Source organism: Neomonachus schauinslandi, chromosome X, assembly GCF_002201575.2.
Source record: "Neomonachus schauinslandi chromosome X, ASM220157v2, whole genome shotgun sequence".
NCBI lineage: Eukaryota > Metazoa > Chordata > Mammalia > Carnivora > Phocidae > Neomonachus > Neomonachus schauinslandi.
Window position 1 is genome coordinate 114,875,453 of NC_058419.1, and position 15,071 is coordinate 114,890,523.

Genomic DNA, 15,071 nt, shown 5'->3' on the forward strand with positions numbered 1-15,071 from the left:
CCAGAAACCACAGGCTCGGCAGGAGAAAATCCAGGTGCCTAACAATGGGGACAGACCACTGTATCATTTCTCCAGCACGTTCCAGGCAGGAGCTTGATTCATTCTGTCCCAGTATACATCTACATCACTGGTTTTTATGACCACGTAGTATTTCATTGTATGTATGTATCATTGTTGATATAACCAAGCCCCTAATTTTAAACAATTTAGCCACCATACTGAAAATATTGTATTGGTGGGGCGCTTGGGTGGCTCAGTAGGTTGAGCGTCTGCCTTCAGCTCAGGTCATGATCCTGGGGTCCTGAGATCGGGCCCCGCATCGAGCTCCCTGCTCAGCAGCGAGTGTGGTTCTCTCTCTGTGCCCCCCCCCCCCCCCCCCCCCCCACTCTTGCATGCTCTCTCTCAAATAAATGGAGAAAATCTTAAAAAAAAAAAAAAGAAAAAAATTTTAAAAAAAGAAGAAAATATTGTATTGGCAGTCTCAAAAATCCATGCATTGTTGTCAGCCAATACAGTTCGTGCAACTGTGTGGAAAGCAAATTTTCAACATAAACTTTAGAAGTGTATTTTATCAGAAAAAAAAAGATGTCTTTGAAATAGTAAACAAGTTTTTCAAAAAAGGCTCAGGGTCTTAAAACCTTCCTTCTTGGGCGCCTGGGTGGCTCAGTTGGTTAAGCGACTGCCTTCGGCCCAGGTCATGATCCTGGAGTCCCGGGATCGAGTCCCGCATCGGGCTCCCTGCTTGGCAGGGAGTCTGCTTCTCCCTCTGACCCTCCTCCCTCTCATGCTCTCTGTCTCTCATTCTCTCTCTCTTAAAGAAAAAAAAAAAATCTTTAAAAAAAAAAAAAAAAAAAAAAAAAAAACAAAACCTTCCTTCTTGTGTGACTGCAGGCAGGGTCCCCAGGACTTTGTGGGTCAGTTTCTCAGATCACAGGAACGAAAGCCATTGTCATTGGCTCCTTTTTTTTTTTTTTTTTAAGATTTTATTTATTTATTTGACACAGAGAGAGATAGCGAGACAGGGAACACCAGCAGGGGGAGTGGGAGAGGGAGAAGCAGGCTCCCCACTGAGCGGGGAGCCTGATGCGGGCCTCGATCCCAGGACCCTGGGATCATGACCTGAGCCGAGGGCAGACGCTTAACGACTGAGCCACCCAGGCGCCCCTGTCATTGGCTCCTGTCATAAAATAGTATGATTTTGAAATTTGTATTAATTTCCTGTGGCTCCTGTACCAAATTACTATAAAGTGGGTGGCTTAAAACAATAGAAATGTATTCTCTCAGAGTTCTGGAATCCAGAATTGTGAAATCAAGGTGTTGGCAGGGCTGTGCTCCTTCCAAAGACTCTTGGAGAGAATCCTTCCTTACCTCATCCAGCTTCTGGGGGCTCCAGGCCATTTCTGGCTTCTGGCTGCATTCCTTTAACTTCTGCCTCCATCTTCACAACACTTCCTCTGTGCCCATGTCTTCCCCTCTCTGTCTCTTATAAGGACATTTTGCCTGTGTATTTAGGGTCCACCTAGATAATCCAAGGTGGTCTCATCTCATGATCATTAACTTTATTACATCTGCAAAGATCCTTTGCCCAAATAAAATCACATCCCCAGGTCCTGGGGGTTAGTACATGGACATATCATTTTGAAGTCCACCATTCAACCCACTACGATATTGTTTTTAAATGTCCTGAGAACCCAAGGGGAATAATTCCTCTGATTCAATCATAAATGAGCAGAATGTGAATCAAAAATACTAGTATTTTTCCTATGCAGCTATCAAAAGGAATAAGATCTTGCCATTTGCAACAACGTGGATGGAACTGGAGGGTATTATCTGAGTGAAATAAGTCAAACAGAGAAAGACATGTATCATATGACCTCACTGATATGAGGAATTCTTAATCGCAGGAAACAAACTGAGGGTTGCTGGAGTGGGGGGTGGGGTGGGAGGGATGGGGTGACTGGGTGATAGACACCGGGGAGGGTATGTGCTCTGGTAAGCGCTGTGAATTGTACAAGACTGTTGAATCTCAGATCTGTACCTCTGAAACAAATAATGCAATATATGTTAAGAAAAAAAAAAAAGAAGAAGATAGCAGGAGGGGAAGAATGAAGGAGGGGAAATCGGAGGGGTAGACGAACCATGAGAGACGATGGACTCTGAAAAACAAACTGAGGGTTCTAGAGGGGAGGGGGGTGGGAGGATGGGTTAGCCCGGTGATGGGTATTAAAGAGGGCACGCTCTGCATGGAGCACTGGGTGTTATGCACAAACAATGAATCATGGAACCCTACATCTAAAACTAATGATGTAATGTATGGGGATTGACATAAATATTAATAAACAAAATATTATTAAATACAAAATATAAACAAAATATTAATAAACAAAAATATTAATTTTTCCTAGACACTGGTGTACATTTGAATAATTTCTCTACTTTCTTTTCAGCTCTATTTACATCTTTAAGTGTCAGCAATGAGGGTTATCAAGACAAACTAAAACTTCAGTAACTGGCTTTGAAACCAGTGTTTTTGGTTTTTTTGTTTTTAAAGCGGACATCTCGGTCAACATTAGAACGGTCCGAACAGCAGATTAGGGCAGCTTCTGGTTTAGAGGAACTGCTGCGAATCACACACTTCGAGGACTGGAAGCTGTGGAGATGCCGACTGAAGCTCAAAAGTGTGACCAGCACAGACTCTCGCTCAGCATCCCATCGGGCCACCAGGTTTGCGGCAACTTTCTATGACATTGAAACCCTAAAAGGTAGGTGTGTGTGTGTGTGTGTGTGTGTGTGTGTGTGCGCGCGCATGTGCGCATGTAAGTGCAGATGTGTGCATGCGCGCGCATGCGTGTAAGCCAATTCTTGCTCTTTATCAGCTACCAATACATGTACCAGTTTCTTCCAAAGGTTTCAGTAGGGTAGGCACGTGTGCAGGAGAAGAAAAGGGTGTCTTTGATTTCATAGCTTTGGTGTTAGCAAAGAATCCTGGTTTCCTGTGTTTACTCTATAGAGAAATATATTCAATATGATTTTGAGATCTAAAACTGACACAAAAGAACACTTCAGAATTCAGAAATATATTGAACTCAGAGATGTGAGTGCAAAACAAACCCAGAAAGACCATTCTTAATAGAAAAAAAAAATCACTGGGCTTACTTAAAAACATAAAACAACCTAGGTCTTCATCAGCAAGGAGCATTCTACTGCCATACCTACATGAATAAAAACCAGTGGATTAGGCAGGGCTTTTTTATTTCTTCAAAATTCGGTGATTTTTTTTGTAGTAAAAATGAAAAGTAGAAGTCGGAAGCTGAGTTGTAATATTGCATATGGAGATTACTAGGTGATGGAGGTGGGAAATCCTCTAGACGAAAGAATCCGAACTCCAGACAGGAAATAACCTAATTTGAAATAAGGGGGATGATTGTTCCCTAGTAAGGTATGGAGGTTCTTTATAAGAAAACCATTGTCCTATATGTACTGTGCCATACCTGAATAATACACTCTTCAGTTGCATGACAGGCTAAAAGAAAACCTTTAAAATTGTCTTTATCATAAAATTGAATCATTTCCCAAAACATCTGTAGAAAAGGCTCTACAACTTTGAGTATCAAAGTGTCAGCATCTAATTTTGAAAATAAACTATGAGAGAAAAGCAAGTACTGTTTTACGCGAAAGTAGGTAATCTTTTTATTCCCAGAGGCTTGTCTCTTTTTCTTGTTTCCCTCAAATTAGCCAGAACGGCCAGAATATTGCTCCTGCCATCGAATAAAACTGGCCTATTTCATTATTTTACTTAAACATTGGTATTGGGCACTCACACATGAGAAAACCCTCACTCGAGGAAAGATTAGTTCCACTGAAATTTCCGTTCATGTAATTTGCTTGCTTTGAATCCTACCGTAGTTACTTAAGCAACCAACAGAATTGTGTTTCTTGACAGTGTGAAGACCTACCCACACCTGACTTCAGGTAGAAGAAAGGCTATCCAGCTGTGTCCTTAAATTGCTTAACAAATGACACTTACATGTTATTTCTTTACATGCTTCCATTTACCCCCTTATTATCCAGCTCATCCAGATGTACCCAATGTTGTTTTATAGGGAGATGGTGTTCTTTACCAGAGAAGGTACTGTATACATGGGAAGGGGCACAGATTTGGGGTTTAATTTTTCTGAAAACAATCTTTGGCTAAGGGATTGACAAGTTATCCATCTCGTAAGATAACCGGCACTGGACATGTGAACATGACCGTGTTCAGCACCACCCTGGTGCGTGCTGGCCTGTCAGGGCCATTTCCGGGGCTGGCCCCCATGAGCTTCCTCTCTGCAGTGATAGATGAGGAATGGCAGCGGACCCAGTGCAGCCCCCGAGAGACGTGCGTGGAGGTGGCTAGCGAGCTGGGGAGGAGCACCGACACCTTCTTCAAGCCACCCTGTGTGAACGTGTTCCGGTGCGGTGGCTGCTGCAATGAAGAGAGCCTCGTCTGTATGAACACCAGCACCTCCTACGTTTCCAAGCAGGTAGGAGGGCATCCGCCACTGTGCCCCGCTCCGAAGGCCCGAGGACAAGCGTGTTGACAGCTACAGCTAGGCTTATTGCCCCGCATGGGCTTTGTATCAGTCAGGTATTACTGTGTAATACACACTCTAAAACTTCGTGGTTTCAAACAATAATGACTTATTCTTACCCATATATTCAAGGGTCAGTTAGTTTCGAGTGGGCTCACTTGGGCTTGACTCCAAGCTACAGGTTAAGTGCAGATCTGTTCCTTGTGTCTCCCATCTCTTCGGCCAGCACACCTGCCAAATCATGCTCTTCTCATGGCTACAGCATACGCAGGAGAAAGTGAGCCCACAAAGCACACACAGTTCAAGTTTGTAGTTGTGTCATGTCTGCTAACATCCTGCTGGCCAAAGCAAGTCACATAGCCAAGTCCAAAGGACTGAAAAGGAAAGAAAGGACGCAATAATCTATTCACCATGGTCTCAAAGAAACTTCATAGCTATAATTTCATTTAGTCCGTATAATTTACACTCACATTTCAAATAGGAGCAGGGACCAACAGTGCCTTTTACAGGGGTACCAGTGACACCAAAAAGTTAAGAGATTTGGTCAAGCTTAAATATTTGGTAAAGTTGCGTAAGCCCCCGGTCTCCTGACTCCCAGCCCAGCATCCTTTCCATCATGCCAGCCGTTATCCTTATTAGTTCTGTTGTTAATGGACAGCTTTGCTAAAGTCACTACCATAAAGGACAAAGGCAAAAATGCAGACTATAGAAGTTATTATCTAACAATATATATGTGTTATGGTTCTTTCTGTCTTCTAGCTCTTTGAGATATCAGTGCCTTTGACTTCAGTACCTGAATTAGTGCCTGTTAAAGTTGCCAACCATACAGGTTGTAAGTGCTTGCCAACGGCTCCCCGCCACTCATACTCCATTATCAGAAGATCCATCCAGATCCCAGAAGAAGATCAGTAAGTACTTCTTGTATTCAGCTATGCTTGTTCTTGCGTTTGCTAAAGTTGTACGTGGAGAATACTTCATTAATTAGGTGTTAGATGTATATTGCAGTAGGACCAAAAAGCTCAGTGGTTATGAACTTACCCATCTACTTATAGACACCTTTGTTCTATTTTTAAATTATTTTATTTATTTATTTATTTATTTATTTATTTAGGAGAGAGAGTGGGTGTGTGCGTATGAAACCAGGGGGCGGGGTAGGGGTCGGAGGGGCAGAGGGAGAAGGAGAGAGCGAATCTTAAGTGGGCTGCATGCCCATGCCCAGTGCAGAGCCTGACGCGGGGCTTGATCTCACCACCTGAGATTGTGACCTGAGCCGAAATCACGAGTCAGATGTTTAACCAACTGGGCTACCCAGGCACCCCTAGACACCATTGTTCTTCTTTTTTTTAAGATTTATTTATTTATTTTAAAGAGAGAGTGAGCATGGTTGGGGGGAGGAGCAGAGGGAGAGGGAGCGAGAAACTCAAGCAGACTCCGCGCTGAGCATGGAGCCACACGCGGGGCTTGATCTCACGACCCTGAGATCATGACCTGAGCCTAAAACAAGAGTCATGCTTAACTGACTGAGCCACCCAGATGCCCCGAAACCTTTGTTCTTAATATGCATAGTCCAGTGTGGTTGTATAACTCTACTCCAGCCTCAACTTTGGCACATGTCCCTATTCCAGAACAAGCATTACATGAAACTCATTTCCAGCTCTTTATCCTTTTAACTCCCAAAACTGGGGGAGGGGGGAGGTTCCCAAAGTCCCTGAGAGTGGTAAAACTATCTGCATCTGAGTTTGGTGACTTTTCTGACTTTCCTCTTAAGAGTACCAAATGGAAAAGTCTTATTTTAAATTAAAATGGCTTAAAATTAATTTGACATTGAAATTTCCTGAGAGTAGTCTGTGGTTCTTTATGAGAAAAATTATGACGCCCTGGTGTCCTGAAATCAAAGGTAAGAATCACTGATTTGGGGGGGAAAAAAAAGAATTCCATAAAGAGAAACAAAGGGCAAATGCCAGTGAACGAAAACCTAAAGTAACTAAGTTAGATACTTAGATCTTGCAGAAGTAGAGCCGTAAAAGTATTGGGTGGGTGGCAAGTGGAGTGAGCTGGTACTTATGTTAGTTATTACCGAGCCAAGTAAACACTCCTATTGCTCTCAAGCAAAAAAGAAAGCTCCTATAAAAAGAACGTTTATCCTCAGGTTGTTCCTGCTGTCCTTGCCAGTGTTCTTTCCTCCATTTTATTTTATTTTTAAAGATTTATTTATTTATTTGAGAGAGAAAGAGAGCGCATGTGTGCGGGCCAGGGCGAAGGAGAAAGAGAATTTTCGGCAGGTTCCACGTCCAGCATGGAGCCTGACACGGGGCTCGATCTCATGACCCTGAGATCACGACCTGACCCGAAATCCAGAGTCGGATGCTCAACCGACTATGCCACCCAGTCGCCCCTTATCTCCATTTTAAAGAAGGTAGTGCTTAAGAGCTATGTCAAGACAATGTTTACTTTTGGTAAATAAGCTCTGTCGACAGCTAATCTGCACCATTTTAACAGCAATCTTCTTAAAAAGATTATAAATGTCCAAAATTACAGTTTAGTTTCCTAATAGAATATTTGTGCTTACAGAATTACTATCTAATAACATACAGTTCATAAATATGGATTAAGCTCCTTAAAAATCTTAACTATTCTCCACTCAGAAATGTATTCAACATTTTTTTAAAAAATGCCCCAAAGGTATGATTGCCCTTGAAAGATTTTAAATCTGGTTTATTGTTTTCTTTTCCTAGCTGTTCCCATTCTAAGAAACTCTGTCCTATTGACATGCTGTGGGATGGCGACAAATGTAAATGTGTTTTACAGGAGGAGAATCCACTTGTTGGAATGGAAGGTAATGATAACAGTAAGGAAATAATAATAGTAATAATAAAAGTAACAATTGTAACTAACATCTATTGAGCGCTTACTATGACACGGCAATGTTGTAAGCCTTTTAGATGTATTAACTCATTTAATCCTCACAACAATCTGTAATGTACTATTATTATCCCTTTCTTTTACAATGACAAAATGGACACACCAAGATGTCTCGTCATTTTCTCCAGATTACACAGCTAAGGGTGATAGAAGCAGTCAGGTTCCAGAGCCCTCTGTGTTCTCATTATACAGTAAGTCTACCAATGCATGACTCTGCGTTTTAATCTTAAAGAAAAGCCCAGTGATTAGAGCATCCCACAGCATTGGATTTGAAAGGCACTGGTAGCCTTTCATGAAAGCCACTCCAGAGCTAAACACTAGTCAACCACATTTTACTTAATTTATTTGTATAAAAGTCTCACAGGAACATAAAGTAATTTTAGACTTGTTGGTTTCTTTCAACGGTGGCATGTGAAAACAGGCCAATTATTTGAGAAAAAAAGGGGGAGTAGGAGAAAACTTTTTCTGAAACTAGGGCAAAGTAAAAGCAAAACATGGCTAGCTATTGGGCTAAGAGGAGTTGGGAACCAAATGTCATCACTGCTCGGAAGTCGTAATGCTGTGATGTTTGGTGATGACTCTTTGGCTGAAAATGAATGCAATGTTAAAATTTATTTCCCAGAGAACATGACAGGATTCCACTGAAAAAAATCACAAGGAGTCGTGCACTTTGAACCTTGCTTGTTTTAAACTATGATCTACAAGCAAGACCCTGTAAGGACTAAACTCTACGCAATACTGTCCTAGAAACTGTAAATAACATTCTATTTTCTAGACTTCTGTCTCTCAGTTTCCTTCTAAATGCTTTCATGAAAGCTCATGCAGGTTTTGAATGTCATCTACATCCTTCCCTCCAAGTGTTCAGATTATCCTCTGCTAGAATATACCTCAGTCATGGAGGAGCCTGCCACCTACCAAGGCAGCCCAGTTACCCTGGGCACACTCTTTTTAGTTAGTAAGCTATATTGAACCTCAGTCTCTCTCTCCAGAACCGGACTGTTCAATGGAACGACAGTGAGAGTCATGTATGTAACTTACATTTTGTAGTACTCACATTAAGAAGGTCAAAAGAACAAGTAAATTTAATTTTTATGTATTTTTATTTAATCTAACATATCAAAATAGAATCATTTCAACATGAGATCAATATACAGTTAATAAAGGAGATATCCTGCGGAGGGACTCAGCTGGTGCACGTGTGTGCTGAGGAAAGGAGAGAAGAGCTCCGAGCAGGGGAAACATAAGCGCTCAGGACTGGAAGTGCGAGAAGGTAGCATGTCAGCGTGCTAAAAAAAAGTTCAGCATGGTGCGAACATAATGGGAGAGGGCTGGGTAGATGTGAGAGGAAGCTGGAGAGGTTCACAGGGGACCTTGGGCACCTTGTCCCAGAGATTGGATGTGATGCTTAGGGCAAAGGGAAACCCCTCAACTGGCTCAAGCCGGAGAGTGAGAGCACCAATTAGAATTTTTTTTTAACGATTTATTTATTTATTTTAGAGAGAGAGAAAGAGCATGCACATGAGTTGGGGGAGGGGCAGGGGGAGAGAATCTTCAAGCAGACGTCCCGCTGAACACGGAGCCCAACGGGGGCTCTAGCTCATGACCCATGAGATCACGAACCATGAGCTGAAACCAAGAGTCAGACACTTAACGGACTGAGCCACCCAGGCACCCCATGGTAGCACCAATTTGAATTTTAACACAATCAACCAGTGACAAGGTAGAAGAGGATGTGTTGGCCCAGGGCAGGAAAGGCGGCAGGGGACTTTGGGGGAAGTTGTAGCAGTGATGGAAGTGAGAGCATGGGGTAGCTAGATCACGGTCACTCCTCCAGTGGCCTCATCAAACTGATGACATATACTGAGTTTACTGTTCACTAAATACCCTTTTCACATATGTGGCTGTTACGCCAACTGCCTTTTCTCCATCCACAATGTCTTCTCTTCCCTGAATGAGCGAGCACATGTGGGTTAGTGAATCCAAGACCAGTTTAATTTCATCTCATTGGATTCAGATCATAGCTTTAAAGTGTTACAACAAACAATACCAAAAGAGAAAAAAGAAGAGTTGGGGAGTCCTCATTTTCTCTTTTAAATTCTTCCAGATAGCCACAACTTCAAGAATTTATTTGGAAGAAGTCCATGAGCTTATTGAGAAAAATGATGAATGAAACAAGGCTGGGAACAGAACTCATGGCATTCCATCATCAACCTCCCTAGGATTGAAATCAATATGTAATACTTCAGGGTATCACCCTTAGCTAGTTGCTGCTTCACTCAGTTCTCCTACCCCAGTCTCTGGTACTTGTTGTTTTTTTTTGTTTTTTTTTTTTTAAGTAATCTCTACACCAAAGTGGGGCTCAAACTCGTGACCCTGAGATCAAGAGTCACAAGCTCTACCACCTGAGCCAGCCAGGTGCCCCAGTCTCTGTTACTTTTTTTTTTTTTTTAAAGATTTTATTTATTTATTTGAGACAGAGAGAATGAGAGACAGAGAGCATGAGAGGGAGGAGGGTCAGAGGGAGAAGCAGACTCCCTGCCGAGCAGGGAGCCCGATGTGGGGCTCAATCCCGGGACTCCAGGATCATGACCTGAGCCGAAGGCGGACGCTTAACCAACTGAGCCACCCAGGCACCCTCTGTTACTTTTAATTAATGCCTATAGGGATTCAAACCAGCCTCTGCCAGCTACCTTGCTGCAGCTCAACAAACACCTAGGGGACTGTTTCCCTAAAGCATCGAAGGGCACTGGTAGTACCTGAGGTGGTCTGAATGAATCTCTACCGCCACCCAGTGAATCATGCTAATCTATTAAGAGCTACTTAACTATCCTTTAACAATCTGTTTTGTTTTGTTTTGTTTTTAGTTTTTATTTTAATTCCAATATGGTTAACATACACTGTTAGAGTAGTTTCAGGTGCACAATACAGTGATTCAGCAATTCTTTTGAATTCCACATCACCTGGTGCTCATCACAGCGCGTGCCCTCCTTAATCCCCATCACCTATTTCCCCCATCTCCTTACCCACCTCCCCTCGGGTAACCATTAGTTTGTTCTCTAGAGTTAAGAGTCTGTTTCTTGGTTTATCTCTCTCCCTCTTTTTTTCCTCTTTGCTTGTTTGTTTTGTTTCTTACGTTCCACATAAGAGTGAAATCATAAGGTATTTGTCTTTCTCTGACTTAGTTCACTTAGCTTTATACTCTCTAGCTCCATCCATGTCGTTGCACATGGCAAGGTTTCATTCTTTTTTGTGGCTGAATAATATTCCACTGTATACATATATACCACTTCTTCTTCATCCATTTATCAATCAATGGACAATTCCAGCCTTGAAGTTATATTATTAAGCTATAGTCATCAAAACAGTATGGTCCTGGCACAAAAATAGACACATAGATCAATGGAACAGAATAGAAAACCCAGAAATGAACCCACAATTATATGGTCAATTAATCTTTGACAAGGCAGAAAAGAATATCCAATGGGAACAACCTATTCTCAACTTGCCCAAAAGTGGCATTTGCCTCATTGGCGTATAGCTTACAAAGCTCACCTTTTTCCTCTTCACGCAATTCCAAGAATCTCCCCAGATCTAGCCTTCCAACACCTTTTCCACATGGTTCCTTGAATATCATCAACCACAGAGCGGTTAAAACTATGAGATTAGACAACATGAGATTGCCATTTTGATATACTATCAGTGGTCAGATACTGACAAGAACATATGGTTTAACTCAATGTCTTGGAACGATGGCTGGGATTCTTCAGAGTCTTCATACATGAGCCTGTTTCAGGACCCTTTTATTACAGCAGATGAACTCAACATTTATCATGTGCCTATTTTATGTCAGAATGATGAGCTCCGATTCCCATAACCTTCAGCATTTTTAATTCATAGAGGAAATAGACAAATGTAAACAGTGCAAGAAAGGACAGGATGGAAATACGCACAGGGTAAGGGCACTTAGCTAAACTTGTAGAAGTTGGGAAAGCTACCTGGGGAGGTACCTGACGGGCAGGGAGAAGGGCAAGGCCAAAAGCATGGAGCTGAGAGACCCTGGCATATCAGGGGAACAAAAAGTAGTATAATTTGCTATGGATGGAACATAGGATATATATGAAGGGGGGGGCGGGGGAGAGGGAGAGAGAGGAGCCTGGGAAGTTAGTAAGCTCTAGTTCATGGAGGGTCTCATATGTCCTGGTGGGAAGATAGTCTTTTATTGGGAAACTTTTAAGGAACTTAAAGCAGTAGAGCAATGCGATTAGATTTGCATTTAATAATATTGTGGAAAATGGATTGAAGGGATAAAATTTGTGATGGCAAGATCTGTGACAGCCATCTACACAAAAAATATAAGGGTACTGACTGAATTGAGGGGGTGGCAGTGTTGATAGAAATGATAGAACAAATTCAGGATGGCAGAACCAGGTAGACAAAGTGATGAGACCCAATATGGCAGTAGAGTCAGGAGTGATGGCACCATTTTGGAGAGAAGTGGGTTTGGGGAAGAAACTCACCACGTACTGGCCTCCAGAACCTTCAAGAATGCTCAAGTGTCACAGTCAAGTTCTTCCCAAGTTTCTATCTCTTCCATTTCCTGCACTGAATGTCAACTTGATGATCAGAATTGGACATGGAGCAGTAGTTACCCAATTGTTGTGTACACTTTCTAGAAGAAATAGCTGTCAACTCGGTGTGTCAAAAACCTCTCAGACCCTCCTCTCAGCTGAATGTATTCTTCCAACAGATGTCTGTGGAATCAAAGTTTATCATCATTGTTGTATCTTTTATAACAGCGTTGTGATCTGTGGTGAGGAAATATGTCACTGTTTCTATCCACAGCCTGGAAGGTCTGAGGTGTATTTCTATCATGCCAATACCTCTGTTCCTCCCTCCTTTTAATCTTCATCTAAAAACTAGGAAGGACCAGACTCATAATTCTTAGCTAGCCTATGTTTTATTCCTAATACTTGGTTGTGAAAGTTTGCATTTTGTAACAAGTCACCAACCAAAAAATCTCTTTAAAAATGCTATCGAAAATATTCAGCTTATAGCCTCTTTCTCACCAACTTAAGAGAACACATGAATTCAGTGTTTGTATTATGAAATCAGAGGTGAACCTCCTTCACCGCGTGAAAAGATGAGGGAGCAAGAATCTACAGGAAAGGAGATTAGGAGAATCCCAGTTATTTTTAGAATAATGGAATGTATACAACAGCTTTGATGCCACGTTATCTGTGCGGCAGCCGTTTGAGCAACCCTTCTCTGTTTCCGTTTAGACCACTCTCATCTCCAGGAACTGGCTCTCTGCGGGCCGCACATGAAGTTTGACGAAGATCGTTGTGAGTGTGTCTGTAAGACGCTGTGTCCCAGAGATCTCATCCAGCACCCAGAAAACTGCAGTTGTATGGAGTGCAGAGAGACCCTGGAGAGCTGCTGCCAGAAGCACAAGATATTTCACGCAGAAACCTGCAGGTCAAAGGCATTTTCACTTTTATCTTCATTTGACCCACTGACATTGAATGTGAATGCCCTTCCGATTTGGTGAGATTCCTTCTTAAAGCATTGTTTGCAGTGCCCAAGCCCCTTTTTTTGGATAGTAAAACAGAGGTTTGGCAACTGAGGATGAAGTGAGAGTATATAAAGTGATGATTAAGTGTGAAAACAAGACAATCCTGGGGCGCCTGGGTGGCTTAGTTGGTTAAGCGGCTGACTCTTGGTTTCAGCTCAGGTCCTGATCTCGGGGTCCTGGGATCGAGCCCCGTGTCAGGCTCTGCGCTCACTGGGGAGTCTGCTTGAGACTCTCTCTTTCTCTCTCCCTCTCCTCCTCTCAAATAAATAAATCAATCTTAAAAAAAAAAAGAAAATCCTGCCTGCTATTGTTGGGTATGGATCTTCAGCAGAAAGTTAATTGATGAGATTTAAACAATTATTTGGGGGGTGAGTTTCAGATCAGCAGACTCTTTGGTTCGATCTCTCTCAATATATGTCCACCTAACTATGTTTGTTTTTTCTTTGAGGAAGGGGCTGGCACTGGATTTATATAGCAAGAAATTTATTGATTAATAGAACCCTTACAGGTTACCGTTTGGGCTTTCATAGATTTTGCATCCATGTGGAATAACCATTCAGGATTTTATATTGACATTTTCAGTACATATCTGGAAAATTCACTTGGATAAACGTAATCAAATCAGAACAGAGTTATTCCTTTGAATGTAGTCCTTTATTCTGAATTGTCATGTTTATTTTCTTTTGCAACAGCTGTGAGGACAGATGTCCCTTTCACACCAGAACATGTGCAAATGGAAAACCAGCATGTGCAAAGCATTGCCGCTTTCTAAAGAAGAAGGCTGCCTGTGGGCTCCACGGTCAAGAAAATCCTTGACTCAAATTTGTTCCTAAGTTCCCCATCCCTGACATTTTAAACAGCATGCTGCTTTGCCAAGTTGCTGTCACTTTTTTTTTTTCCCCAGGTACTAGAAAAAAATCCGTTTTACCCATAGTCCCACAGTGACTCCAGATCACTCTTCCATTGCACACCAGCTGAGGATTCCCTGGTTCACTGACAGATGTCTTCCAACTGAGATGCCCCTGCACACCGAGAATGGAGAGGAGGGGACCTGTGTAAACGCTTTTTTTTTTTTTTTCGGTGAATGAGAAGGGTCTGATCATCCTAGAATCAGAGGGGCCATATGATTGATTACTCCAAGCCCATGAGGCAATTTTATAGTCTCCAAGTCCTTTGCTAATGCAACTCTCTTGTGAATCATTCTGACTCTTTATTATGCAGATTTCGATTTGTAGGATCAGCCCTGATTTTCTGATTACTGTCCAGCTTGTAGTTTCGAGTTTACTGAACTACTGTCTATTGTTTCATATTTAAGTGTATTTAAAGAAAATAAACATAATTATTCCGGCCATGGAATTTTGTGTTATTTAATATGGTATCACTCTAAATTTTATGCCAAAGGACAAAAACATGTTTTAAAGAGAGAAAGGACTTGAGAAGGGGGAGGGATGGGGAGAGATATGGGCACAACAAAACTTGATGTCAGTTTGGGAAAGCCCAGGGAGTAGCTCTCAGAAAGTTTAAGATTCTAAATGAGGTTAAGCGTCTGCCTTCGGCTCAGGTCATGATCCCAGGGTCCTGGGATCGAGCCCCACATCGGGCTCCCTGCTCAGCAGGGAGTCTGCTTCTCTCTCTGCCCTCCACCCTCATGCTCGCACTCTCTGTCATAGATATATAACATCTTTAACAATACATACATACATACATACATACATACATACGGTTAAGCAAGTGTGACCCAAGAATCAGCTGTCTTTGCTTTGAGATTCAATTTGACTTCACTTGACCCACATCTCATGATGGAGGAGAGCCCACTGATAACCCCTGATGTCTTTGAGAACTTGCGTCTTCTGGGTGCCTCCAGCTCCAACTTTGTGCACTGGTTCTCTGGTCGTTCACCTCTCCCTTCTCGTGACCAAGGGATTCTTCTCTCTGTCCCACGGCCACCCAGGAAGGGAGCATGGGCCTCTTCCCTTGCTTTTTCTCCAAAATATTCCCACAAATAC

The 15,071-nt window shown here is 42.3% G+C and overlaps 1 protein-coding gene across 1 annotated transcript in view; it reads left to right on the top strand.

Moving 5' to 3' along the window:
- The window catches only part of VEGFD (vascular endothelial growth factor D), a 32,174-nt gene extending 17,759 nt beyond the window's left edge, over nucleotides 1-14,415 (top strand). Inside the window, exons 2-7 of the mRNA XM_044911704.1 lie at nucleotides 2,552-2,762; nucleotides 4,333-4,523; nucleotides 5,331-5,479; nucleotides 7,307-7,407; nucleotides 12,773-12,968; nucleotides 13,758-14,415. Coding sequence (XP_044767639.1) covers nucleotides 2,552-2,762; nucleotides 4,333-4,523; nucleotides 5,331-5,479; nucleotides 7,307-7,407; nucleotides 12,773-12,968; nucleotides 13,758-13,881 — 972 coding nt within the window. The 3' untranslated portion in view covers nucleotides 13,882-14,415. The remainder of the gene's footprint in view (nucleotides 1-2,551; nucleotides 2,763-4,332; nucleotides 4,524-5,330; nucleotides 5,480-7,306; nucleotides 7,408-12,772; nucleotides 12,969-13,757) is intronic.
- The last annotated feature ends 656 nt before the right edge of the window (nucleotides 14,416-15,071 follow it).